This window comes from Corylus avellana, chromosome 11, assembly GCF_965113065.1.
Source record: "Corylus avellana chromosome 11, dhCorAvel1.hap1.2, whole genome shotgun sequence".
Classification (NCBI taxonomy): Eukaryota; Viridiplantae; Streptophyta; class Magnoliopsida; order Fagales; family Betulaceae; genus Corylus; species Corylus avellana.
The window spans coordinates 17,401,412-17,428,148 of record NC_142500.1 but is presented as its reverse complement, the minus strand read 5'-3'; the positions used below and the strand labels follow the sequence as shown (position 1 = coordinate 17,428,148).

Genomic DNA, 26,737 nt, shown 5'->3' with positions numbered 1-26,737 from the left:
AATAAATAGCATTACTAAAAAAAACAATAGCTAGTATTAATATTGTCTTTGACTATGCCACTGTTTGTTCTATTTCCATCTTTGTTTTTTTTTTCTAAAATTTTTTTATGGGGAAGTTGCCAATAAAAAGCGAAAAATGTAAATTAATCTAGAGGAGCAGTGATTTGGCCTCTAAACCAATAAAGGGGTACCTAGCTCTTTGTTCTTGTGACACACTAACAATTACATTTTTTTTTTTTATATATAATATTTTTGGACATGAAGTAAAAAATTCTTGCCTTTTTTTTTTTTTTTTTTTTTTTGAATTGGCTTTTGCATCTACTAGCCCTTCGGTAGCCCTCTAGAGTTCTCAAAGTTCAATATATTTCTCTCAATTTATGTTCATAGGAATTTCAAAAAGTGAAGCAGGGAGGGTGATGTGCCAAATAGTGGAAATCAATTATAGACCAATAATTTAGATTTCTTGAAGATCCTGAAAAGAGTCTTTGTAAATAAACTATAACATTTTCTCTCATGAATTTTCTTGTCTGCAAAGGACAACCGGCTTCCTTAGTTTCTTTCTTCTCCCACTACAACCCTCTATATAAAGAAAGTATCTCTCCTTCATATAACTGGAAAAGAAAATGACAGTTTCTTCCTTTTCTTCCATGGCTTTTTTTGGGGTTTTGGCATTCTTTGCTCTACTCTTTTCTATTGTTTCGCTTGCTTATATTGAGTATCCAATTCCTGTTCCTCCTCCTCCTCCAGGTAAATGTTTCTTTAATTTTCACTTTCATGTTTGTATATATATAGGCATTCTAATCTCTTTCTCCTTTTGTTTTCCCTTCATTTTGTGTTTATGTGATAATAATATGCAGAAGCCACAGGGTCAGCTTGTGCAAGGTTAAGCAAAACTTGGCATGGGAGATGTTGGTCTACAAGACACTGTAATAAGCATTGCATTCATCAGGAGCAGGCACACCATGGCGGAGCATGTTATGAGCTTTGGCATAGAAAGTGCTATTGCTTTAACGGATGCAACAAACACATCGTTATTGAATAATTGAATTGTTTTTTTTTAAAAAATAAAATAAAATAAATTGTGAAGTAATATAAAGGTTGTTAGAGCAGGTTCTGAATGCGATGAGCATTGAATCAATTTGCACATGTAAATAATGAAAATTATAAGCATGAGAGCTTGTCGGTGTGTGCCGGCTAAAGATAACTTCTATGCTTAAGTAGAGTGGTATTTAGAAAGACAAATAAAATGTAATTAATTATGAGTTTTGAGCCGAGGGCTAAAAGTTTTTTACTTTATTGTAGCTTTCCACGAGAGCTTATCGGTGTGTGCCGGCTAAAGATAACTTCTATGCTTAAGTAGAGTGGTATTTAGAAAGACAAATAAAATGTAATTAATTATGAGTTTTGAGCCGAGGGCTAAAAGTTTTTTACTTTATTGTAGCTTTCCCTTTTTAGTGTTTTTCATGTTACCGTTGAGAATTTTATTTTGGCCTCAATGATTAGTGGAAATGAGACTCAATTATTGGTTATTATTCCCTATTGTTACACATATTTTATAGGACCTAAGCCCATGTGCCGGGGTCATAAAGATCTATGAACACGGGCATAGATATTGCCAGAAGCCCATAATCTTTAGGGGGGTCGGCACTAACAAAAACTCGCATTGCCTCGGGAAAGCGTAGTCGAATATATAGTGGGAGCTCACAGCTCATGGGTGCAACAGATGGGGAATGTATAATGAAGGCTCGGGACAAGTTTCCTACCGAGCTTGTGGAAATGACTGAGCCAATATAGCATATAGGTGAGAGCAACACATTTATTGCTCACAAAATGCGCAAAACGCCAGCTACGGGATACATATTAACTATCAGGACGATTACAAGCTATTCACAGGATACGCAATAAATATCAAGGCGGTTACAATCTATCCATAACAGCTGGAAGATCAAATCCTTAACTTACTCTCAGATCCCGGATCTCTAGCCCAATTTCCATCTTCTGTGTCTGACAACATAGCCTATAAATATACTCACATAGTGAGTCGAAGTTATGCGATTTATTTTCTATCTAGTCCTAGAACCAGCAAAGAAGGAACTGACTTTAACATCAGAGGAGGATCCACCAAAACATTCCCCGGTGAATTCTTTCAACCTTTGTTTTGCAGACCAGAAGAGAAGCGCATAAGGAATTTACGGAGTTGTCCTCGTACTCACCATACTAGAAACTGTTTCAACACCTATAATATGGGATGTTGGCAATATCCCAAGATCATTGTTTGATTATGATTTGCTACCTCCCCTGCTTTGCTTGGCGCTGAAATCGGATTGGTATATCTCTTTCTGAGTTTTATTGGACCTAAGAACCTTGAGTTAATTATGTGAAGTGAGATGAGTTTTTATGTATGCACAACTCATAACAAAGATAAAAGTAGTTTTGAGTGTTTCGTGTATTGAGTTGTTTATTAAAATGCTTTTGCTTTTGTCCTCAAGGAGTAGCTCAATCGGCTGTGAACCACGCCTCATGAAGTGGAGGTCACTAGTTCGAATCCCCCCTCCCCCTTCCCTTGTGTGGACATGTCAAAAAAAAAAAAAAAAAAAAAAAAAAGCTTTTGATTTTTTGCTAAGAAGGGAAAAAAAAAAAAAAATCTTAAAATTAATTTTGAGACTTGAGAGGCTTTTGATGCAATCCATTTATCCAAACAATTTAAATGTGAATTAATTGACATAAAAAATAGATGTTTTTTTTTAAAAAAAATAAATTAATTAATTAATAAATTAATAAAAAAATTATTATACTGACGTGGCAAAATGGTGCATTTTGATTGGAATTAAGGGGCGTTACAAAAATCTAACGGTAAAAATTTTATTGACATTTCGATTAACCTAAGGAGTAAAAATTCGAATAAAAAAAAAATTCTTAATTTTTTAAAATTAATTTTGAGACTTGAGAGGCTTTTGATGCAATCCATTTATCCAAACAATTTAAATGTAAATTAATTGACATAAAAAATAGATGTTTTTTATTTTTATTTTTTATTTTTAAATTTAATTTTTAAATTAAATTAATAAAAAATTATTATACTGATGTAGCAAAACGGTGCATTTTAATTGGAATTAAGGGGCGTTACAAAAATCTAACGGTAAAAATTTTATTAGCATTTCGATTAACCTAGGGAGTAAAAATTCGAAAAAAAAAAAAAAAAATTAAGAATTTTTTAGTTTTAACGGATTAACTTAAGTACTTATTATATATTTACCAAAAAAAAAAAAAAAAAAAAAAGGATATATGAAATTCCAGAAAGTAGATCGTTTCCAAAAGAACCATGCTTGTTGATATATAACGTGTGGTGTAATCGACAACGACAACATCCTTTCGTGCACTCCGGAGAAGGATGATGGATGAAATATTGAAAAATCACAATCGAGGTTTGGCCCACCATCAAATGCATGCCGCACACTTCTCACTGTTCTTCCTTCTCCACTGTCCACGGCACCTTTCTGTTCCACCCTCCGTCACTTTCTCTCATCTCCTCGTAATCCTCAAACTTTTATTGCCCAAACGTTCCCCGTATTCTATCATTCTACGGGACTAATGTTTATATGGATACTCGCTCAAACTTCTCTTCACGATCATAATTATAATTTATTTTAAAAACATAATCTTTGTAAAAATGGAGAAATTTAAGTGACATAAAATAAAGTTATAAAAAGGGTAAATTTAATCTATCAATCAAACTTTAACAGACGATACCAAAGTTGCAATCTTGTGTAGCGATTATGGGGAGGTTTTGGCAGACGCTAGCGAGTGTGATGCGACAGCACCACTTGGTCACAGCTGGTCGAATTCTTCTCGAAATTCTAACCACTATCATTACTCCACGTGTATCCTCTGTTCATTTATGTCCCCCCCCTCCCCTCTCCCTCGCTTCTGAAGACTTTTATTTGAAGAAAGTCCGCTTGGAATTTGGGGCTACCACAGTCAGCCCTACAGCCTTTTTGCATTGGAGGCCTTGAAAACCATGTAGATACTTGAAGCAAACAAATAGAGAGAGAAAGAGAACACAGAGAGAGAGAGAGAGAGTTCTTTATGCTAGTTTGAGAAGCAAGGAGCAAATAATGGAGCGCTATGAGATACTGAAAGATATTGGGTCAGGGAACTTTGGGGTGGCAAAGCTGGTAAGAGATAAATGGAGTGGTGAGCTCTACGCTGTCAAGTATATAGAGAGAGGCCAAAAGGTGCTATCTTTGTTAGCTTTCATTTCACACTTCTCTGTGATTTTTGTATAAATAATAATAAAAAAAAACTAGGCTTTTATTCATAAACTTCTCTTTAATCAATCTGGGTTGTATTTGTTTATTCATTTTTCCATCTGGGTTGTGTGTGTTTTTCCAAGTGGGTTTTTGATTTCATGGATATTTGATTGGCATCTTTTCTATTGGTTGGGCAGATTGATGAACATGTGCGGAGGGAGATAGTGAATCACAGGTCTCTGAAGCATCCTAATATAATCAGATTTAAGGAGGTATATTGCTGTTTTATAATCTCCATTTTTCCTTCAAAATGCACCTCTGGACTTCTTGTGATTAAGCCTTGTTGTAGGTAAATGAAAAGAGGTCCTTTAGGATATTTATTATTCTTTCCCAACTCGAAAGAACTTCAAAAAGATAGGACTACTTTTGCTCTTAATAGAATATGCTTTATCATTCCACTTGTTTCTGGACTCTCTTCCCCTTTTCCATGATTCTTTACATTTCTATCTAAAATTGGTAAATAAAAGTTACTTTTTTTCTACTTTAATTAATGATTTTTCAAATTGATGTCATTGATGAGTTATGAAGCCACACATACATTAAAAGTGTATGACAGATTGAGAGCAAAGAGGCCTTTTTGTTGCAGGTGCTGCTAACACCAACTCATCTAGCCATAGTCATGGAATATGCTGCTGAAGGAGAACTATTTGGAAGAATATGCAATGCTGGTAGATTCAGCGAGGATGAGGTAAATTATGGTTAAGAGAAAATTGACATTATCAACAGGGCATGATATTCATCTTAATGATTTTTTCACTCAACAGAAATGCCTATTATTGCACACATATTTCTTGCAGATTTTTCAATTTGACAGCAACCAATGCCATTTCTAATGGGGTACTATGATTTTTATTATAAATTCCTTATAAGTTGATGTAATAGTTCATATGACACTCATATAGATTATCACTGAATTTAAAAAAATTATAGTAAAAGCTATATTACCTTTTCCTTATCGACAGCTCAAGGTTCATTAATTTTTTTTTTCTCAATATGCAATATGTAATTTTGGATTTTTTTTTTCTTTTTTATATATGGTATTTATAAATTCTCTTCTTCTTTCATATTTTTTATGTTTGCATCAGGCAAGATATTTCTTTCAACAACTTATTTCTGGAGTTAGTTACTGCCATTCCGCGGTATCATTCTTAACCATCTAAATTATAAATGTACAAATTTTTTTTTCCCAAATTAGGAGTTTATTAAATTGGCATGTGTTTAAAATAATGCGAAAATTACGTACCTTATTAAAAATATATGTGAGAATTATATGCATTTTGAATATATGTCGATTTAATTGACTAAAGTAAAGAAAATTACTCTTAACCCAATTTGGGAAAAAATTTATCCATAAAAATGGGATAATTGGTCTTTGATTAAATTGGGGCCTTGCACCTCTTTGTGAATAGAAGATAATTTTTTTTTTTTTTTTTCCTTTAAATTTTCCCAGCAAATTTGTCACAGAGATCTGAAGCTGGAAAACACACTTCTAGATGGAAGCTCGGCTCCACGTCTCAAAATATGTGACTTTGGCTATTCCAAGGCAGTGAACTTACTAATTATATATTCAATCTTTAATAAATTCTGCAGCAAATATAAATCGAAATACTAATTATTCTGCCTCATTTTACAGTCATCGGTGTTACATTCCCAGCCCAAATCAACTGTAGGAACACCAGCTTATATTGCACCAGAGGTCTTGTCAAAGAAAGAATATGATGGGAAAGTAAGTTCTATTCTTCTATCTTCTTATTTAGGACCAACTATGGTCACTAAGTAAGCATGATAACTCTTTTACCATTGAAAATTATGCAGATTGCAGATGTTTGGTCTTGTGGGGTTACCTTATATGTGATGCTGGTTGGAGCTTATCCCTTTGAAGACACACAAGATCCAAAAAATTTTAGAAAAACACTTCAGGTTAGTTATGAATTATGATAACAATTTTAGTTGATTAGGATTCGAACTTATCTCATAATTTATGTTCTGATATCATGTTAAATCATTATTTATCCCAAAAGCTGAAAAACATTTTTTATCGCGGTTTAATAAACATGCTGATTGCTTGTGGCAGAGGATTCTTAGTGTCCACTACTCAATTCCAGCCTACGTTCGTATCTCCATGGAATGTAGACATCTTTTATCTCGAATTTTTGTAGCAAACCCTGAAAAGGTAGTAAAAGTTTACTGATTTTGATTCAAATGTTTTAGACCTCTTTAATTATTCTCTATGATTCATGTAATTATTTGCTTTTTGTATAGAGAATAAGTATCCCAGAAATAAAGAAGCATCCCTGGTTCTTAAAAAACTTGCCCATAGAGTTCATGGATGAAAGTGAAGGTGGCATGCAGAATGAGGATGAAAGTGAATCCCCCCAAAGTATTGAAGAAATACTGTCCATAATTCAAGAGGCTGGGAAAGCAGGTGAGGGGGTCAAAGTTGGTGCGATTGTTGTTGGTGGCAGCATGGATCTTGATGAGATTGAAGCAGATTGTGACATAGATGACATTGAGACAAGCGGGGATTATGTCTGTGCATTATGAAATTTATTGAGTGCTGGTTTGAGATAAGGCACACTTTTCATGGTCAAAGGGAATCAAATTATTGTTTAGTGGGGTGATGCTGATTGCCTTCTTTGGAAGCTGGCTGGCTTGGTCTGTGTGTAAAGAGAATCAGGTTAAGGTTATGCATGTTTGCTTTTTTAAAAAAAATAAAAAATAAAAACTTGTAAAAATTTTAGTTCTTCCATCTCTTGTAATCTTGAGTTGTGCTTAAGAGAATACTTGTTGACCTGAGGGCTGAGAGTTCTAATTTAAATGGCACTTGCTGATCTCTACTAATAAAAGTCGAATGATAGAGATTTTCAATAATTTTGCTGTTCGAATTGCTAACAATTTAAGCAAGAAATGTGATAGATCTTTCATGGGACCCATCAACTGGAACCAGATCCGGATCCCCTAGAATTCTTAAGAGAATTTTAGTTTCTGAAATTTTAGATTCAGATCATTTATTTTCATCCAAAAGTCATTATCTTGTCACGTGTCTCACTACTAATAAAATAATAATAAAATTTTAATGATATTAATGATCATCATTATTTTATTATTTTATTAGTAATGGGACACGTGGCTGAATAATGGCTCTTGGATGAAAATGAATTGCTTCAATCTGAAATTTCATAAACTAAAATTTCCCTATGTATTCTAGGGGATCCGAATCCCCATCAACCTGCCTCTTATTTGGATAGGTAGATCATATAGAAGCTTCGTCACATTTATTGTCTGAATTGCAAGTAATTTGAATAACAAATTGCTGAAAATCCTAATTCAACAAGGAAATGGTCAAATAATAATAATAATAATATGGAGAGTAAGATTTTGGGGCCAAGCCCTACTTAATACCTTGTAAATTGCTTTAAAAAAAAAAAAAAAATGGAAAATCCACTTTACCCCTTGAAGTTTCAGGAGTTTGTCAATTTGAACCCCAAAGTTAAAAAATTAGCAATGTACTCCCCTAATGTTTCAAAAATTTTCAATTTAAACCTTCCATTACTAATTTCCATTAAATTGGATGGAATTTTTTTTTAAAAAAAGCCTGAGGGTAATTATGTAATTTTATAGATTTCCATCCAATTTGACGGAAATTAGTAACGGAAGATTTAAATTGAAAATTTTTGAAACATTAGGGGGGGTACATTGCCAATTTTCAAACTTTGAGATTCAAATTAAAAAATTTCTGAAACTTTAGGGGGTAAAGTGAATTTTTCCAAAAAAAAAAAAAGATAAAGTTTTTCTCCTGGTTGAAGGAATTTCTTTCATTTCAATTTATTTAATTTACACTTTTGAGCATGTGATTTTTTTTACATACATTTTTAATTCTCATATGCATTTTAAAAAAGACATGTGATTTTAATGTACATTTTTCAGAGTACATATAAAAATTATATGCTCTAACTACAAAATATTAGTTTAATTAATAGACTGAATATTAGAGGAATTTCTTCTCCTCCCACCTACTTTGAAACAAAACTTCTTAACAAAATCATTGGAATATGTATTTATAAAGAGGATAAGAAGGATATATCTGAGTTTCATTATATCAGCATGATTGAAACATCATAAGATGATTGGAACACGTATTATTTCACAGGCAACAAAAGAAACCATATAATATAAACTTTTTAATGTTGTCAAAGTTAAGATAAGCTTCTAAGGTGTCTCCAAGGGGTAGCTCAATCGGCTGTGAACCACGCCTAATGAAGCGAAGGTTACTAGTTCGAATTCTCTTCCCCTTTCCCTTGTGTGAACATGTCAAAAAAAAAGAAAAGAAGATAAACTTCTAAGGGGATATTGTTATATGCTCATAAAATACTTCCTAGTCCAATACTTTAGCTGCTTGTCTGGAGAAGCTGATTGGCTGTGCCTAATTAATTAAATCCACACCAATTTCATAGACATTAATTTTGCTTAGTTTTAGAAGGTTATTGTTTAAGAAAATTTAGAGTAATGCTAGGGACTATCGTTTTATTTTCTTTTTGTCCTCCTAAAGTTGATGTGGCTTTTAAAATCACCATTAAATTTTAGATGAATCATACTTGAATTTTAATTCAATGGTGATTTTAAAAGCCATATCAGCTTTATGAGGATAAAAAAATGGTTCCTAGCATTACTCTATTATTTATGCACACACCCATAATTCATGCACCTACTCTTGTTAGTACATGAGGGTTTAATAATTATTTATTTTAAAAGTTTCAATTAAATATTTTAACACTCTTTTTAGCTCACATATGCAATATTTAATTGAAATAGAGAGTCGATTGTAGAGTTAGAGTTCAAATTCTTTGAAACCATGTTAAATCACATATTGTCCCAAAAGCTTTAACTAAAAGAATCCCTTCACGTGTGGATATAGACAATAAGTAGACTATTTTAATTAAAATAGAGGTTAAATGATGGATACCATGTAAAATAATTACTTATTCGAAAAACTTAGTCAACAATTTAACTGTAAAATTAGGGTTCAAACTTAAGACTTATTATATCATGTTAAATCATTCATTGTCTCCCCTTTTCCTTGTCTCAAAATTTTAAACCGATAAGAAAAAAAAAAAATTTAACTAAGACTTTAACAAGGTACAGAATTTTCGGGTCTATTGGCGCAAAAGATAATCAGAAAATTGTATGACTGAACTAAATTTACTTTTTTTTTTTTAATAATTAATTTATTGACGAAGTTTTTCTTCAAATTGAAGTATGTTTCTAGAATGTGATTCTTATATGTATTTTTAATAAAATTAAAAAAAGATATAAAGTGCATGTAAAAATCGCATGCTATAAAGATAAATATATATTTAATAGATTAAATTAGTAAATATCCAATAAATTTTGGATCTGGACTCTGCACACCCGCTCAAATTTGAATTAAAGGCCCAATAGGGTCCATTTGATAAATACCCGCAAACCCTACTTTAAGACGTGATGTACGCTTACATACCCATCCACGTGTACGGTCTAAATTCACTCGTACGTCTCACCTCTCTATTCGTTCATTATAATGCCTCTAAGCCGCAACCAAAAACCCTAGAATCGCAAGCAGGAGCGCCCGGAGGAGCAAGAGCACGAGCACGAGCCAGAGGCGGCATTTTTTCATCTATCTGCGGCCGTAGCGAGCGAGTCCGTCGAAAATGAAGGTTCTTATCTATGAATTCCCAATCCTTCTATCTTCCATTGAATTCCTAAGCTCTCTCTCTCACCACTTCTTTTGTAATCGCTTATTGTTTACGTTTTGTTTCAGTTCAACATCGCAAACCCCACCACTGGGTGCCAGAAGAAGCTCGAAATCGATGACGATACCAAACTGTACGACACCCACCCTCGTTCTAGCTCTCAATCTGTCTCTCTTTTTGATTTTCATTCCGTTTTGTGTTTTCTTGGTGTTGTGCTTGTTTTTGTGATCTTATTTGATACAACATTGCGAGTATGATCTAGACGGATTGCCTTACAAATTCTAGAGAGTGGTAGAACAATAGATGGATCTTAAAACAATAAATAAGAATGCAGAAACGCTCCCCCCCCTAATCCCCTATCAAACTACGCAGGCAATCACTTGGAAACCACATGCATCGATTGTTTTTGGGGGTTTAATTTGAGACACTGGTTTCTAGTTAAGCTTTTGCTTTGACTAATTGTATCACTGTGGTCCATGAAAGCCAAATTCTGAAAGAAACACATTGGTAGTACTGTAACAAATAGATTCCAACTATTTCGGGGGTCCACAACTCTTAACACAACCTGTTAATTATTATGCTAGAATGAAACCTCAAGGGGTTGGCAAAGGCTTTGGACCTTGGTGGCATAACAAACAACTCCTTGGGGCTACACCCCTGGTGAAAGCCAGATTTAACATATTTTTGGTGGGCGTGTGTTACGTGTCTGGGGTTTATCCTTCATGGGGTGGTTACTTGAAGTGTTCCTACCTTGGGGTGTTCTGTCATAATTTTTTTTTTATTTTTATTTTTATTTTTATTATGCTAGAACGAGAGTGTGATTTAGTGATAATTAATCAGTAGAATTAGGGCTGGCAATGACAATTTTTGATACGACTTGCAAACTTGGCACAGCCCTAACATGAAAGTAGCGAGTTAGGATTGAGGGGCTTGAAAAGTTTAATTAAATGGGTCGGCTTAAGGTTGACCTTTGATACAACTTGAATCTGACACATGATATTTAGGACCATCAACTTTTGATGGATTCGGGTTCAGTGGCGCGTGACCCTTTAATTAAGTGGGTTGGATTAGGGTTGACCTATGTATTTTTATATCCATTTAGGACCATCAACTTTTGAAGAATTAGGGTTGAGTGGCGTGGCCCTTTAATTAAGTGAGTTGGATTAGGGTTGGCCTATGTATTTTTATATACATGTCTCGATATGACTAAAATCTGACACACGAACATGCATTGCTACCTCTAAGTAGAATGGTGTGTTCTAATTCAGTTCCTTATTTTTGATAATCTTCATCAAATAGTTTTAGGCTGACTAATTTATGGAGCCTATGCACTTAAATCTTAGCTTTGGTGATAAAATGGTTGCATGGGATTTAAATCTCTTTTAACTTGAACGTGACTGCGAATGTGTTTAAATTTGGATTCAAAAGCGAGGGTTTGTTTGGTTTGTGTGAGACTGGAGTGAAAAATATGAATATAATATGTAAAGCCATGAAATTGGGCATTTGATATCATCCATATACATTTCAATTTTGTGATCGTGTCTTATAAGTTAATGATAGATGGATTCGGCATGTGAATAATTCATAGTTCCTGGGATTGAATATATTGAGGTGACTGGACTGATTGAGCATGTATGCATGCGTGTATATGGTTCTTCATAGGCATATATGTATACGGCTGTGTTTGTTTGTGTAGGGTATGGAACAGAGGTTGTACTGTTGATTGCAACAGTTGTATGTCTGTTTAGTTTGACCTCTTTTTATGTTGTAATTGAGAAGTAACCAAAAATTCTGTACTTGTAAATTATTATTGCAGCCGAGCATTTTGGGACAAGAGGATCTCACAAGAAGTCCATGGAGATGCATTGGGTGACGTATGTTCTTACAAGTTTTCTTTCTGGTATTTTGCTATGTTTTGTTTCTAGTTATGTGGTATTGAAGTATTTTCTATACTTTTTTTTATGCAGGAGTTCAGGGGCTATGTATTTAAAATAATGGGAGGCTGTGACAAGCAGGGTTTTCCAATGAAGCAAGGAGTTTTGACTCCAGGCCGTGTTCGTCTGTTGCTCCACAGAGGTTTGTTTATTGTGCATTATTTGAGTGTACTTGTTGCTTTCGAGTATATTAGCACATTGCCAGCAAAATTTTGGATTTCTTTTGTTGTCATTTTGCGAAGTAGCCTGGTCCGCAAACTTCATTTTTGGTGCGTCTTTTTGATAGTGATGCTGATTGGCGTAGAGTTTGTTTGAACAGGAACTGCTTGCTTCCGTGGTTATGGCAGGAGGAATGGAGAGCGCCGAAGGAAGTCTGTTCGTGGATGCATTGTTAGTCCAGACCTCTCAGTTCTGAACTTGGTTATTGTTAAGAAAGGTGACAATGACCTCCCTGGACTAACTGATGTTGAGAAGCCAAGAATGAGGGGTCCAAAGAGGGCTTCAAAGATCCGGAAGCTGTTCAACCTCTCCAAAGATGATGACGTTAGGAAGTATGTCAACACATACCGTAGAACCTTCACAACCAAGTCCGGTGAGTGCTTATAACCAATTAGTCTATTAATTGTCCTTCTAGTCAAACTGAGGTCAAGATGATAATTTATTTATAGAATTAGCATTCTCAATTTTATTGGTTGGTTATCAGCTATTAAAAAATGTATCCTTTATTTTTTTAAAAAAAATTCAGGCAAGAAGTGCAGCAAAGCTCCCAAGATTCAGAGGCTAGTGACTCCTTTGACTTTACAAAGGAAGAGAGCAAGGATTGCAGACAAGAAAAAGAGAATTGCAAAGGCCAAGTCTGAGGCAGCAGACTATCAGAAGCTTCTTGCCACTCGCTTGAAGGAGCAGCGTGACCGCCGTAGTGAGAGCTTAGCAAAAAGGAGATCCAGGCTCTCTGGAGCTTCTAAGCCATCTGTTGCTGCTTAGGTCTCTGAGATGCAGTATGAGCCTTTGGTCGATGAGTGAGTTTTTTGTGGATCATAATAGATAGGTTAAGGGCTTTTTAATTGTTCTTTAGATTTCAAGACTTCATTTGGGTGTTCCATTGTTCCGAGTATGAAACACCTTTGAGGTTTTGTTTGCTTATAACTTTTAAATGTTTTCTATTATAACTTGCGGATCTGGGTATCTTTTAATGTGAGAATTAATGTTTTTTGATCGAGCTTGGGAGTTCTAAACTTTGGCTTTCAAATGTTTGTTTGTAGTGCTTTTAGTTAAAAATGATACTTTCTTCTAGTTATTTGTTTGCTTTTAATTTTGTTTCTCTCCTTGGTGGTGTGTTTGCTTGAAAAATTCTTTCCTTCTCCGTGTCGTTGAACAATATTATAGTTGAGGAATTCTTCCAATCGTCCGGAGGAAAAATTTCTGTTTAAGCAGCTTTTGGTGCGTATGCATTTCTCCTTGGAAAGGATGCTTATGTAATAATATCATGAGATGCTTGCTTAGATCTACGTATATTTACGATCGACTCTCTGATCGAGCAAAGATCTCTCTTTTTGAAACTTGCCTCTGCCTAGATCCGTTAAGAACCTGGCCTCTGTTTTACATTTACTCTTACAAATAAAATATGTAAAATTGCTTGGCCTTTTGTGGGCCCGGTTTATTCCCAGCTGTGTCTGGATTTCGTCCAAACATGACCTATCTATATACAGAGCACACCTACCCGCTCCGCTTCTCGGAGGTCCTCTTCCACCTTTGCCACCTTCGGGAGGAGGAGAAATTGCATTTTCCGGCCCTTTTCTTGGCACATCAGTTAGAGGTCGTGTTTGGGCAAGGCTCCCAGTCCATTAACAACCCCTCTCTGGCTGCCTGTGTTTCTTTTTGGGTTCGGATTGTGGTAAAAGGCCACAGAAGTTCAAGACTTCAGTTAAGTGCGCTGCCTTAAAAAACTAGGTGCAATCCCCTTTAAGGGGTGACCTCCCCCCTCATCCAAAGGTCCATTCCTGCTTGAATTTTATTTTTAACCCCGTTGTCGAGTGTCACTTATTTACATGTTTTTATGGACTACCACCGGTCCACTTATTACATTCAACTCTCTTCTATTAGTCAAGATCATTAAAATGGACAGAATATTGATCAAGTGCCATGCACCCTGCGTTTTTTTTTATTTTTTATTTTTTTTTAAAAAAAAAGGAAGAGAAGAAACAAGTTTGCAAATGCTGAGTGTGTAACAAGTTGTACTTGTAGTTTACGGGGGTGACATTAAATTGTAGTTGAGGGGTTCAAGATATTTAACCCCCTCCCCCCCCCCCCCACCCCCTTTTTTTTTTTCTTCTTCTGTTTCTTCTTCTTTTTTTTCTTTTTTTTTACTTTCAATTATATCCTTAAAATGTATGAATTTAGAGTTACTATCTTTCAAAAGCTTGCTATGCCAACTATCCCATCCAAATTCACACTTAAAAGGACTATAGATTTATGCACTTCAAAACCTTCACACAAAAAACTTTGGTTCCGCGCATGCATATTGATTCCGTCCAAAATAATAAATAAATGGCTCATAAATCATTTTTGGTAGTGCAAAAGGAATTAAACTTTAGTAGTATAACGCCCTGAAAATCAATTAATTGGTAATTAACTCTGTAGTTGCCAGGTGAGTGCTCGTGTGGTCCCCACGTGAGCATTCGTCCATTGTAGTTCTGAAATTTTTAAAATGTAAAAAAAAAATGTCCTTCCAGGTGTCTTTAGTGACCCAAAGTTCAATTAACCATTTAATCAAACTAGTTTTAGCACATCCAATTAACCCTCTAATGTCCTAAGTCTAATTAATTATTTGGGTCACTACAAATAGATCTCTACTAAAGAAGGATCCTGGGAGATAATCTGCATGCGATGATATAGAGAATGCTAGTTTTGACGTTAGTTTGGAGGAGTAAGCTAATGTAACATGAAATTTTCAATGAAAACAAGCTAAAGCATCTGTCGCCGGTAGGAGCTTTTTACAATGAAAATATGATAAAGACATTGCTTTAGAGCGTCTACGCCGTCTCAGAATCTACTTTTTTGAAGTCAGATTGTAGTGCAATACGACGCCGAGACCATTTTCAGAAAGTGGAAGTTTCTGATATATATATATATATATGAAGTAATTGGTGTCATCCTTACAGTTCTGCATTTTCAACAAGTGCTCACCACATCGACTCTAAACTGGAATTCCTCCCTGGATTTCCATTACGATCACTCTCATTTCCAACGAAGATATGAGTCGATGCTTCCACATGCAGCTGCCTTATTTGGGCAATGCCGACGAACCAAACTCTGAGGAAAATAGGATGTAATCTATTATCTATGATGCATGTAATCCTTTGGAACCCATTCGCCTTTTGCCATTTCTTTTCCTTTTTTCTTCGATAAAAGGTTGTTCAAATTCTTTGATTTTCAGTAAGCAACCATTGAGGTTGCAGGCCAGTCAGATTAGCAACGTGGTGAAGTGTTTGATAAAATTTGTAAAAAAAAATATTATTTTTATTATTTAAAAATATAGTTCGGCCTTTAAAAAGCACGGCTATATCCATGTTTTTAAAATTTTAAATTAATGTACTTCCAAACAAAATACTTTTTACAATTTTGTTTAGAAGTACGTGTTCAAGCTGCAAAATCGCGGGCCAAATGCAATCTACATCAGCCTTCACTTTCAACCGTTTGAAAGACCCAAATATCTCATCTTTTAGGGCCGAAAGCTTTGGTGCATCACTAGATGCAATAGCAATCTCCCTCACGAAACTCATTCCCTAGGAGATATTTGTACTTAGAACATTTTTTTTTTCTTTTTTTTTTTTTTTTCTTTTATTCAAAATATGAGAGAGGGGATGAGGGCCTATTTGATTGTGATTTTCAGGGGTTTAAAAGTGCGGTTAACACTCAAAATGTTTGTTTAAAAAAAAAAGTAACTGTTTAGTAAAAAAATTGAAACTGCTTTTTTAAGGATCTAAAAAGTTGTTGGAGGTGCCCACCCCTTTATTGTTATACGATCTCTTGTAACTCGTTTTCCCATATTTGAATAAAAAAAAAAGAGAACCTTTTAGCAGGATCATCATGATAACATCATTTTTATAGCTCCCAATCAATAACCGACCGACATATAAGCAAAAACATAAAAAGTGTACAAAAATAAGTTGGACAAAAATACACTAGATTTTAGGATGATAAAATCCCTAAAGGATTAATCTTCCAACTCTAGGTTTTAGTTTTGAATTCAAAAATGAGTTTTTAGGTATTAGGAATGGGTTTTGAAGCATTAGAAACGGGTTTTGAGGCATTAGAAACGGGTTTTAAGGCATTAGAAACGGGTTTTTAAGCATTATAAATAGGTTTTGAGGCGGGTCACGGCTGGCAGGGCTTGAGGCGTTCACCATCGGCCAGACCCGTGGGTCCGGCGAGACCCACAGCGTGGGTTTGGCCTGGGTCTTGCCGGCTACGGGTTTTTTTCTTTCTCTGATTTGGTGTGATTGTTCTCACTTTTATTTTTTGCATTTTTCTTAAATTGATGATGTGTCACATAATAATTGGAGGCTGTAAAATGGGTGTTATCAGGATGGACCTGATAGTAGGGGCTCTAAAACAAAAAAAAAAAAAAGTCCAAAAAGTTTAAAAATTGTTAAAACGCACTTTTGACAAAAACTTAAAAATAAAGCTTTGTCAAAAAACATTTTTTTTACTTAAAAATTTTTATTTCTCAAGCATAATTCTAAACATGCTCTTAAAGTTAGAACACTTGAGTCTTGCTACATATATTTTGACGTAATATGCTAATCATATTAAAGTGGCAGGCGAAAATCACGTGTTTTAAGAATAAATTAGAATTTTTTTTTTTTTTTCAAAAAAACTCTTACATGTTTGAAGAATATATGTAAGTTTTATAGATTAAATTAGAAAAAATTTCGCCAGTTCAATTTAAAAAATATTTTGAATAATGTGTTTTTTAAACAATTACCGATCCAAATACTAATTTTTCCAGGTACATCATCCTGTTGTATAGTATACTAAAATATCATCTGAACTAAACGGATAAAGTTGAAAGTGGATGCAGTACGCTAAGGTCACACTCATACAAGTGGCATGGTATTGTCGTAGAGTCGGGGCTCAGGGGCCATAGACCAGATCAGTGGCATGGCATCTGTCATAGTCTTAGCTCATCTTCTTCGAGCAGTCAAATACTCAATAAGAGTAACGAGTGGACCAGGACCACCATATACATATATATATATATATATATATATACAATCTCTCTCTCTCTCACTGTCTCTGTCTCTCTCCTTATAAGTTGGGCAGCATAATTATTTGAGACATCCAAAGATGCTTTGAATGGTCCCCCGTCGTGGTTTCTGCCTCTTGAATCTAGGCATTTTTCAATATCTGATCTTGATGGACGAGTAAAAAGCAAGCCAACTGCAACCACGTCTTTTCATTGGGACAATGGATGACGCAAAACTATTTTATACGGCGCATATACTTTTTATCAATATGGGGTTTTGTTATACTTCCTAATCCAAAAGTATATTCTTCTTTCCATTACATTGCCTTTCTATTGTAATGAATTATCTTCGAATAATGAAATAAGAGAGGAGGGTGTGGGGCCGGGATGTTTCGGCCGGTATAGGGCACCTCGACCGTGTATTCTGTCTCTCTCGTTACCTGCCTAAATTTTACGAAATAAAGCCTAGAACGGATAAGTATGAGAAATGTAAAAAAGGGAATCAAAATATGGCATTGAATGATTTTTTCGAAAGGGTTTTTGGAATACAATTTAAAGAAACAAAATAATAGTGTGTAGACAATATATTGGTGTTGTGTTATCTCAGTTTACCATATATATTAATCAGGCATCCAAAGATGCTAAAGAAGAAGAAAAGGGATACAAAGAGAGAAACAAAGTCTTTTTAATTATGTTTATATCACTGCATGTATTTGTTTAATTTCCAATAGGCTTCAACCAAAACCATCACATCATTTTTGAACATAATTAGATTATATTAGTGGCTCTTAATTTATAATGTTGGCTTTAATAATCAGTCAATGGCCCCTCTCCATGTCAAGACTCCCAGAAAGTGTTAACATGTCGGCCATTAACCACCCTACAATTCCTCCTAATCTCTCCCGGCTGGTTAGATTGCAAGTCACCCAACTTGAGCATTCCCTCCACCAAGGCCATGAAAAACTCAGATTGGTCTTTGCTAAACAGCTCCACAAACTTCCTAGTCTTTGTGAACGTGAAAAGTGTTTGATCAGAATTCAGAAACCCTCTCCCGGCAACCAAGTCCTTGAAGTATTGGTTATCGAATAAACGGGGCGTTGCATCGAGGTCTCCGGTGACGTTTTGGTCTACATTAGGCGGGCAGAGCTTGTAGAGATTTTCTCTGTACTTCGGCTCAATGGCAGGGTCCGGCCGGCCGGTACCGGATTGGTTATACAGGCGGAACATAATGGAAAAGCAGCGTGCTTGGCCAATAGAATGAGTCCCAGAAAGGGCTACAAGGTCTTTGACAGAGAGATTGTATTTGCTGAAGAGGTCGATGAGGGAACTGGCGTTGGATCTTGGGCTGGGCATGATTTCATTCGAGTCCTCTTGCCTTGCAGTTAAGCTGTCCAATCTTCCTAGCCTCACCTCCCAATAAGGCCCTCCAGTCTAGTTTCACAAAACATTATGCAATCATTTCACTTTGACAAAAACATTATAAAAACAAATGTATATTTGAGTGGAATTAAAGTATCCGTAATACTATTCTTCACACTAAATTTTGTATAACGTGTTTTAAATAACTAACGGTAATATGAAACTACTTTAATACTATGAAAGTATGTCTAAACTTCAACCCTATAGTAAAATTTATCACCAAAATTTTCACAAGGCTAGTCCCTTGTATAACTTTTACACAAATCTCTCAAGGGGTCCTCCATTAAAAATAAGCAGTCTAAAAGGAAAAAATGGGGCAGTATATATAAAAGTAAAAATATTAACAGAAAAACTTTGAAATTAAACAGTTGATACCATCATAAAAGAAAGAGTTTAGCTTACCTCCAGCAAAAAAAATAACAGTACTCCAATCTTGTAATTTTCATAGTTAGTTTTTGTAGAACTGACAATTTTTGACACAACTTGCGACTCCAACACAAATTCAACATGAAATTAGCATATTAAGGTTGAAAAGTATAATCGCTTTAATTAAATGAGTCAAGTTAGAACTTGACATAACTCGAATCTGACACACGACTCTAAAATTAATACGATTTGTGAACACAACACGAAATTAATAGGTTAGGGTTTATAAGTCTAATTTATTTAATTAAACTAATCGAGTTAAAATAATGTTATTAAAATCACTATTAAAAGTTAAAATTCGATAGTTGTGATTTTTAAAAATCATGTTAGAGTTAGAGTATGTGTAATATTACTCGTATGTGAGAGTGTAATATTACTCATATGTGAACGGGAAACCGAATTGCCACATTCAACATAAAAATCTCCGGCGATATTTTGCCCCCACTTGACTATAAAGGCAAAACAAGGGCATCATCAGACCCAAAGCGTGTGCCCCATCCGCTAGCTAAAATAAAGTACACTGATTTCCTTCGGGAGTATCTGATTATGTCGCTGTCTTCTAGCTTTGGATAGGCTTGAAATGATGTAGGTGAATACTATACTCTGCGGCCACCAATGGACCAAGCAACTTTGACAAAAAAAGTTAGACAAAAAGGGACTATTTGGCCCTCAATCCGGCGACAAAACTCAGTGCCTATTTTGCCTAAACACCCACAAAATCAATCATAAAAATATATATACATACCAGAGCCACCGCATCTCTGGCAGCCATAATTATGATATCTGCGCATGAAACAACTCCTGGGCAGATTCTCTCTACCGCCTCCTTCACCTCATCGATCACTTCGAAAGATCTCAGCGAATTTATGTTCGACAGGGCTTCTTTTTCTCCCAGCATGGTTGGTGTATCATCCAGCAGCATAGAAGCATCGCAACCCTTTTATGCATATATAAAAAAAGAAAAATCTTAATTTCATTATAAGCTAATTAATAATAAAGGAAAATTAATATTGAAGTTTGCTATAGCTTTGCAACGGTTACATTAACAAGGCAATCGTGGAATTGGAAGCGCATGACGGAGGCGACGCTTCTGGGTTCTCGAATCATGGCCTTGTGCAGGACTTCCCGGACGACGAATTCTGCATCCGGGCATGTTTCCCGGTAGAAGCCAGGCCGGAGTTGGGCTGCGCTGGCCGTGGTTATTATATGCAAGAGAAGGAATGCAAATAGAGGATGCATTTTTTTTTTTTAACTCTTGGGTTCAGTTGTGGGTGGGTGTTTGAATGGTCCAATTTAGTGACTTGAATTGGCTTTTTATAGCCTTCTTGGATGCATGTATGAAAAGTTGAAAACTATGGGCAATTTGCTCATGGGTCCCTCCTCTTTTTTCTTTTTTACCTTCAAGTTGATGGGTATATTTAGGATCCCATCTATTTAGCCTGTCTCTAAAATTTTTAAATATAAAATCGTGCGTTTTTAAAAATAAACTGAATTTTTTTAAAATTTCTAAATATAAAATCATGTGTTTTTAAAAATGAACTGATTTTTTTCTAAATTTTTTAAATATAAAATCGTGCACTTTTAAAAATGAACGAATTTTTTCTAAAAAATTTAAATATAAAATCATGCGTTTTTTAAAATGAACTGAATTTTTCTATAAACTAAGATGAGACAGAGCACATCGACCATTTGGAGACCCTGCTGCATGCACTTTGTTGCATCATGGACACTGGACAGGCTGCTGAGTTCCAACAAGTTTTTGCAAGTGGAATCTGAATTTTGGATGGAAGCCACAGCGATTCTGCATATAAACCAACTGTGCGTCACTGCACAAGAAATTAAAATAACTAGAAAAAAATAGCACGTTAAAATAACCCAGTTGGTGAAAAAAGTTTTTTTATATATATATATATATATATAAGTTAAGATTAAATACAACAAAAATTATGAAAGTTTTTAACAAGAGAAATGTTGACCATTGGTGATAGGAGAAGGACGGGAAGAATACCTTTTTTTTTTTTTTTTTTTTTTTTTTTAACTTTTAATCTATTGTAGTGAAAAAAGTGAGAATCATGGGTTTTTTTTTATTGGAATGTTATAAACGTGGAGTACTAGTCTCTAGAATATTGATTTCTGTGATTAAGAGGTTTTGGCCTCTCCACATTTCTTTTGTAATTAAGAGGTTTTGAACATTTAATATATTCCAGATTTCTCATAATAATTACTCTCCTGAGCAATTCTTAAAATCCTAGTCACTATTAAGTGGATACAGTGAAGGAAAATTAATTATCTTCTAAGAGTAGTAAATGTTGAAAGGATTGTTACCCATTTAATTTAAAAATATTATGGTGAAGTAATTACCATATAAATATAAGAGAAATGATAGATGTAACATGCCAACTTAATTGAAAATGCAAAATATATATATAACATTTTTTAAAAATAAATGTTACCGTTTTTCTTTGTGTTTTTTAATTTCTTGATCTTACGTTGATATTTTTTTTAAAATATATATATAAGGTATGAGTGGAGCAAGTGTATTTTTTTTTTTTTAAAAAAAATATTAATTTATGGATCATCTTCCACCACTCATTTCTTACATCCATTAATTTGAAGATATTCCCTTTGCATTAATGATCATGGGAGAAATTAATGTTCATTTTCCATTAGAGCCTAAGATCACTATTTGTGAAAATAACTTCTGATTTGTTGTTGGTCTTATTAATCATAAGATTTTAATTAAAACCATGAGCTAGTCAAGAAAGACGATTTTACTTTTCTTCTTCTTTTGGTAAATAAAGTATTCAGCTAGGACTTCATGAACAACCAGCGTTGAATGATGCATTATACTATTATAATACAGTACTGTACTGGTGAGGCCACTGTTGAGGGTATTCAGCTAGGACTTCATGAAGAACCAGCGTTGAATGATGCATTATACTATTACAGTACAGTGCAGTACTAGTGAGGCCATTGTAGAGGATCCTTCTCCACTGTGTATGATCAGTTTCAATATGTTCGTGTATATGCAATTTAATTAGGCCATTTTGTTTCTGCCTAAAATATTTTTCCTTTTTTTCAAAAAAAAAAAAAGTTTATTTATTTATTTATTTTTTTCTTTAAGATTTGATGCTGCATCAAATATTTATTAGCTCAAGAATATTTTCGGTTGGCCCAATCAAGCAATTGTGAGAGGAACATTTATGGCGCCTATCTAACTGAACAGATTTTAGATTGTCTAAACACGTATTTGAACATGTAGGCTTCACAAGTGCCCTCTCACAATTGCTCGTTCAAATTAAGAATACATTAATTAATTAAAAGATTGAGAAGAATCTTGCAAACTAAGTTATAGTTTTTTTTTTTTTTTTTTTCATTTGCTTTAAACTTACCATTACCTCTCCAAATGATAAGTCAAAGCCAAAGTTTCGAATATCAAGAAGGGGTATATGTGTATATATATATATGTGACTGGGTTCAGTGGACCATTCAGTAACAATGCAACTATGCAAGACCGACCTATATATATATATATATATATATATATATATATATATATATATATATATCATAGAGCTCAACCAATTGAAAGATTGGTCTCTAAGTTGATAATTAATGTCTCTTTGTCGGTCGGCATAGCTCATCATTAAATCGTTTACTCCAAACTTGACCGTTCTGGTGTTTTTTAATTTGAATTATTGAACCTTTTTTCTTCTCCGTTTTTGTGTACCTCAAATGATATGATTCGGACTTCTCCATCCCATCATGATTAATTGCCAATTTTCTTAATCATATTTGACGCGGTGATATTTTTTCTTTTTCTCTTTATTAAACATTCAAAAGTTAATTCAATGAAGGAAAAATCATGTTTCCTACCCTGTCGTTGTTTCCCCTTAAAACATGGCCGGAAACATTATAGCTTGTTTTATGGTACTTGCATCTCATGTGATTAGTAAATGGGGATAAGGATCTAATGATGTTATTTAAGGACAAAAACGATGTAATAATTCAAGATCTCTAGACCTACTTACCAAGAAAAATATCAAAATACCTCCTCGATCACCGACCCCATTTGTTGGTAATGACAAAGAAATAAAGATTAGAGAATAAGAGAACCGAGGTACACTCCATACGTTAACCTACCAAGAGATTTTGATGCAAGAGAAATGAATTTGTATATATTTAGGGCAAGTCAAAAGTGGGTATTCTAGATTTTTTTTTTTTTTTTTTTTAAGTTCGAACCTTACTTTCAAATTTATTTCAATTTCAATTATAATATTTCATGCGTGCTGATCCAAAAATATTACTTACCCATATGTGCGTGTGACGTGAGTGGTGTTGCTGTTGTTAGAGCATAGGCTTTTCAAGTAGAAGTTAAATTTGTTTTCAAGGAGTAACTCAATCGGGCTATGGATCACGCCTTATGAAGCGGAGGTCACTAGTTTGAATCCCTCCTTCCCCTTCTCTTGTATTGGACATGTCAAAAAAAATAAATAAATAAATTTAAAAAGAACAACTCACTTTTTAAAATTTTTAGAGGCACTTTTGAAATGAGCCAAACATCAAACTCACTCTATTTTCCTCTACTTTAGTTAAATATTATTATTATTTTTTGATAAGGAAAATGAATATATAAGCTTACAAAACTAAATGACTTTCACTTTTTGGCTTTTAATATTTAGAGAGCTTTGTTAATCAAAGTTAAATTTGAAATAAAGTAGATAATGATTATTTTGTGAGTTTTTTTTTTATCAAATATTTGAAAAGAAAGCCAAATTGAAAGAGCTCAATAAAACTGCTCTTAGACGGCTAACTCAAAATTTTAGTTTTTCCTCCAGAATTTTAGATTGACATGAAATATTTGAATCTTCCAATTAAATGCACATAATACTTTTAGATTTAAAACATATTTCATACTTATTTCATGTGCCCAAAAAAGATAATAATAGTTTTATTTATTTATTTAATATATTCGCATAGAGAGGTGGCCGGAGCTAGGGAGGTCCCCCTGATTCACGTAGAGGTCGGCTTCTGTTACTCGTCCTACGTACTACACATTCAAAAGCACTTGCAAATTGCAATGAAGACGACCCTTCTGTGTAAAGGATGGGAATATTCATTGGTTCTCTGCAAATTATTCATTGGGAATAATTTCTCAATATTGCAGAAACAGCTTCCAAATGTACAACTTTCATCAGATGGCCACTGGTTTTATGTTATTGTGCAGTGTGTAAATGCTATCTCAATTTATAGTCTCCCAATATTGTCTTTATCGCGGAAGATATTGTTTGACCTTTGAGCAAAATGGAAAACACACGTCTCCCTTGTATTGCTTCATGCAGAACTTGGCGTATGCCACTATCTCTGCAGCCTGCACGCGGAATCCTCTGCTAAAAGGCAAAAAGTAGTTCACCACGTGATTCATTGGTTCAGCCCACGATTAGTGACTGAAATTCGGTGCAATCCCTTTGACTTGGATTGTTTATTCGATTTTAATAGCTCAAATTCGCAGCAGCATTCCAGGAATATATACATATTTATATATGTATATATACCTTCCAAGCTACCGAAAGTTGATATTGGGAGGGGTCGAATGGTCTCTTTCGTCCAAAGAAAATGGTTTTGCAACTCCCAATAACTGATTTGGAAGTTAAAAGAGTGGTTTGTCGGCCCCTAATGGCCAATTTGAAAGTGGTCGAATTATTCTCATAGAAAAAGAGAGTTGTTCAATCACTTCAAAAAGTTGGCTTATTTATGGCCAATAAGAGTGGTTTGGCCACTTCAATACTTCCATGGCTGATTTAGGTGTGGCTACAAATGAATAGTAGACTATTCTCACTAGTCAATAACCAATTTGAGGATGGTCGAATTATCTCTATCCTAAAAGTTAGTTTAGGAAAACCAAACCACTGGACGACCAATTGAGATGGTTTGGCCACTTCAATGGCCGATTTAGGTATGGCCACACCACTTTGTGGTTAAATGAGTAGTTCAACCATTTTTACTGGTCAATTTTTAAGTGGTCAAACCACTTATTTGGCACAATGGGTGGTTCTCCCCTTCTCCCAATTTCCACCCTAGCTACTAGTATATTACATTTTTTTCTCTCTCTTATGTTGTCACAATTTGGACAATCCGTTTTAAATAAATATTCCAAATTCTGAATTCAAATCCGTCAAATTGCCCCTACCTTTTTGGATGACAAAAATTCCAAGTCGGCGAAACTTGACTTAATCCAATCCGAAAAAAAAGTAATGGTATGAAAGCAAGGTTGTCGAAACAGTAGTGGGTATCGCATTCTGCATTCTCTTTTACTTTGGACAATAGTATATATTCATTTGACATTAAGATCGGATTAGACCTCCTCTCCAATAGCATTTCCGATTACCCAAATTGGAGTAGAGGCAAGATTGCCTTTTTATCTTCTTTTTAATTAATATTTTAGGGCAAAAATCTAGTCCACCCAACTGAGTGCAGACTTGTTTAAGCTCATCTTAGCTTCATTGAAAGTAGGACCGTCAATTTGTGTATCATGCTGAGTGTGAATCGTGTTGAGGTATAAGTATAAGATTATATAAGTAAATTTTAATCCAATTTATTTAACTAAATGGATCAAGCCTTCAATCCTAAGAACGTTCTTATTGAACTCTTTAAATAAAAGTTAAATTTAAAGAGCAAAACCAATTTTTTCTAATTTGTAAAGTCACTTTTAAAATGAATTAAATATCAAATTCTCTGCATCTTTCTCTACTTTTGGTTAAATATTCTTTTTTGTTCTTTCTTAATTTTTTCTTTGTTTTTGGTAGAGAAGAGAGAGAATATAAATGAATATGTAAGCTTAAAAAACTAAATAGCTTTCACTTTTTGGCTCTTGATATTTGGAGAGCCTTCTTGATCAAAGTTAAATTTGAAATAGAATAGAGAGCTTGTTAAATGACTATTTTTGTGTCCCCAAGAGCTAGCTCAATCAGCTGGGACCACGCCTAATAAAGCGGAGATTACTAGTTCGAATCTCCCTCTCCCTTCTTGTGCGGATATGTCAAGGAATGCTCTAATATGCTAATTTTTGCATGTTAGAGAATTCGAGAATTGTATCAAAAATTATAAAACCTAATCAAAAGTAAATTAGTACAAGCACAACTTCTCTATCTAAGCTTCACTTGTGTATTATTGCATTCCATTGTTTAACGTCCTACCAAAAGTAGTTGTTGGACTTCGATAGTGGCATTAAGATGGCCCAAGACTATATATCCTCTTGAGAGCAGCGTGCAATTTACTAAATTGGATTGGCTAAGGGTTCTTGATCCAGCCCATACCCTAACCCGAACCTAAAACCCAAAAGAGAAAGCCCACGTTTCACGACCACAAAAACACTTCTCTTACCGTCACAATGGTGTCCAAGTAGTTGGAGGACTTTCTATAGTCAGTTTGCCCACACTAGAATACAATATGCTATTATTATTATTATTATAGAAATTTTTACATGTGGTTTCTAGCTGTACCGAATTGATTTTTTGAGTAATAAAAATATTTTCTTGGTGTAATCTACTTGTACAAAATGATTAATCTTGTTAATTATTTAATGCACACATAAATTTACGTCACAACTAATCGTTAATTAATATGTGGCATAGATGACGACTCAATCTATTGTAAAATTATAATTTTACC

General features: G+C 34.4%; 3 protein-coding genes across 4 annotated transcripts; 2 read left to right on the top strand and 1 right to left on the bottom strand.

Annotated features, from left to right (window-relative positions):
- Positions 1–3,919: 3,919 nt before the first annotated feature.
- Positions 3,920–7,106, top strand: SNRK2.7 (SNF1-related protein kinase 2.7). 2 transcript variants are annotated; one of them, XM_059576054.2, is made up of 9 exons: positions 3,920–4,235; positions 4,448–4,522; positions 4,897–4,998; positions 5,396–5,449; positions 5,761–5,853; positions 5,944–6,036; positions 6,126–6,230; positions 6,385–6,483; positions 6,573–7,106. In XM_059576054.2, the coding sequence occupies exons 1-9, from the start codon at positions 4,116–4,118 to the stop codon at positions 6,852–6,854; spliced, it is 1,023 nt and encodes a 340-aa protein (XP_059432037.2). In that variant the 5' UTR covers positions 3,920–4,115; the 3' UTR covers positions 6,855–7,106. The 2 variants fall into 2 exon arrangements, with proteins under 2 accessions (XP_059432037.2, XP_059432038.2); XM_059576055.2 differs by lacking the exon at positions 5,396–5,449.
- A 2,772-nt stretch (positions 7,107–9,878) lies between these two features.
- Positions 9,879–13,192, top strand: LOC132166637 (small ribosomal subunit protein eS6). The gene is made up of 6 exons (XM_059577484.2): positions 9,879–10,003; positions 10,108–10,172; positions 11,856–11,913; positions 12,007–12,115; positions 12,293–12,565; positions 12,719–13,192. Exons 1-6 carry the CDS (start codon positions 9,998–10,000, stop codon positions 12,955–12,957), a joined length of 750 nt encoding a protein of 249 aa, XP_059433467.1. The 5' UTR covers positions 9,879–9,997; the 3' UTR covers positions 12,958–13,192.
- Positions 13,193–17,896: 4,704 nt separating this feature from the next.
- Positions 17,897–20,332, bottom strand: LOC132165779 (Peroxidase superfamily protein). Its single transcript, XM_059576463.2, has 3 exons — positions 20,108–20,332; positions 19,812–20,003; positions 17,897–18,652 (listed from the first exon to the last, which is right to left on the bottom strand). Exons 1-3 carry the CDS (start codon positions 20,303–20,305, stop codon positions 18,059–18,061), a joined length of 984 nt encoding a protein of 327 aa, XP_059432446.1. The 5' UTR covers positions 20,306–20,332; the 3' UTR covers positions 17,897–18,058.
- Positions 20,333–26,737: the final 6,405 nt, after the last annotated feature.

Excerpts from the sequence above, each read along its gene's own strand:
- SNRK2.7 (XM_059576054.2), top strand. The coding sequence starts at position 4,116 with ATGGAGCGCTATGAGATACTGAAAGATATTGGGTCAGGGAACTTTGGG. Across the intron at positions 4,523-4,896 it reads ATATAATCAGATTTAAGGAG|GTGCTGCTAACACCAACTCA; the intron begins GTATATTGCTGT and ends TTTTTGTTGCAG. Across the intron at positions 6,484-6,572 it reads TTGTAGCAAACCCTGAAAAG|AGAATAAGTATCCCAGAAAT; the intron begins GTAGTAAAAGTT and ends CTTTTTGTATAG.
- LOC132166637 (XM_059577484.2), top strand. Across the intron at positions 12,116-12,292 it reads TCGTCTGTTGCTCCACAGAG|GAACTGCTTGCTTCCGTGGT; the intron begins GTTTGTTTATTG and ends TTGTTTGAACAG. Across the intron at positions 12,566-12,718 it reads AACCTTCACAACCAAGTCCG|GCAAGAAGTGCAGCAAAGCT; the intron begins GTGAGTGCTTAT and ends AAAAAAATTCAG.
- LOC132165779 (XM_059576463.2), bottom strand. The coding sequence starts at position 20,305 with ATGCATCCTCTATTTGCATTCCTTCTCTTGCATATAATAACCACGGCC. Across the intron at positions 20,004-20,107 it reads TCCACGATTGCCTTGTTAAT|GGTTGCGATGCTTCTATGCT; the intron begins GTAACCGTTGCA and ends TATGCATAAAAG. Across the intron at positions 18,653-19,811 it reads CCAGAGATGCGGTGGCTCTG|ACTGGAGGGCCTTATTGGGA; the intron begins GTATGTATATAT and ends TTGTGAAACTAG.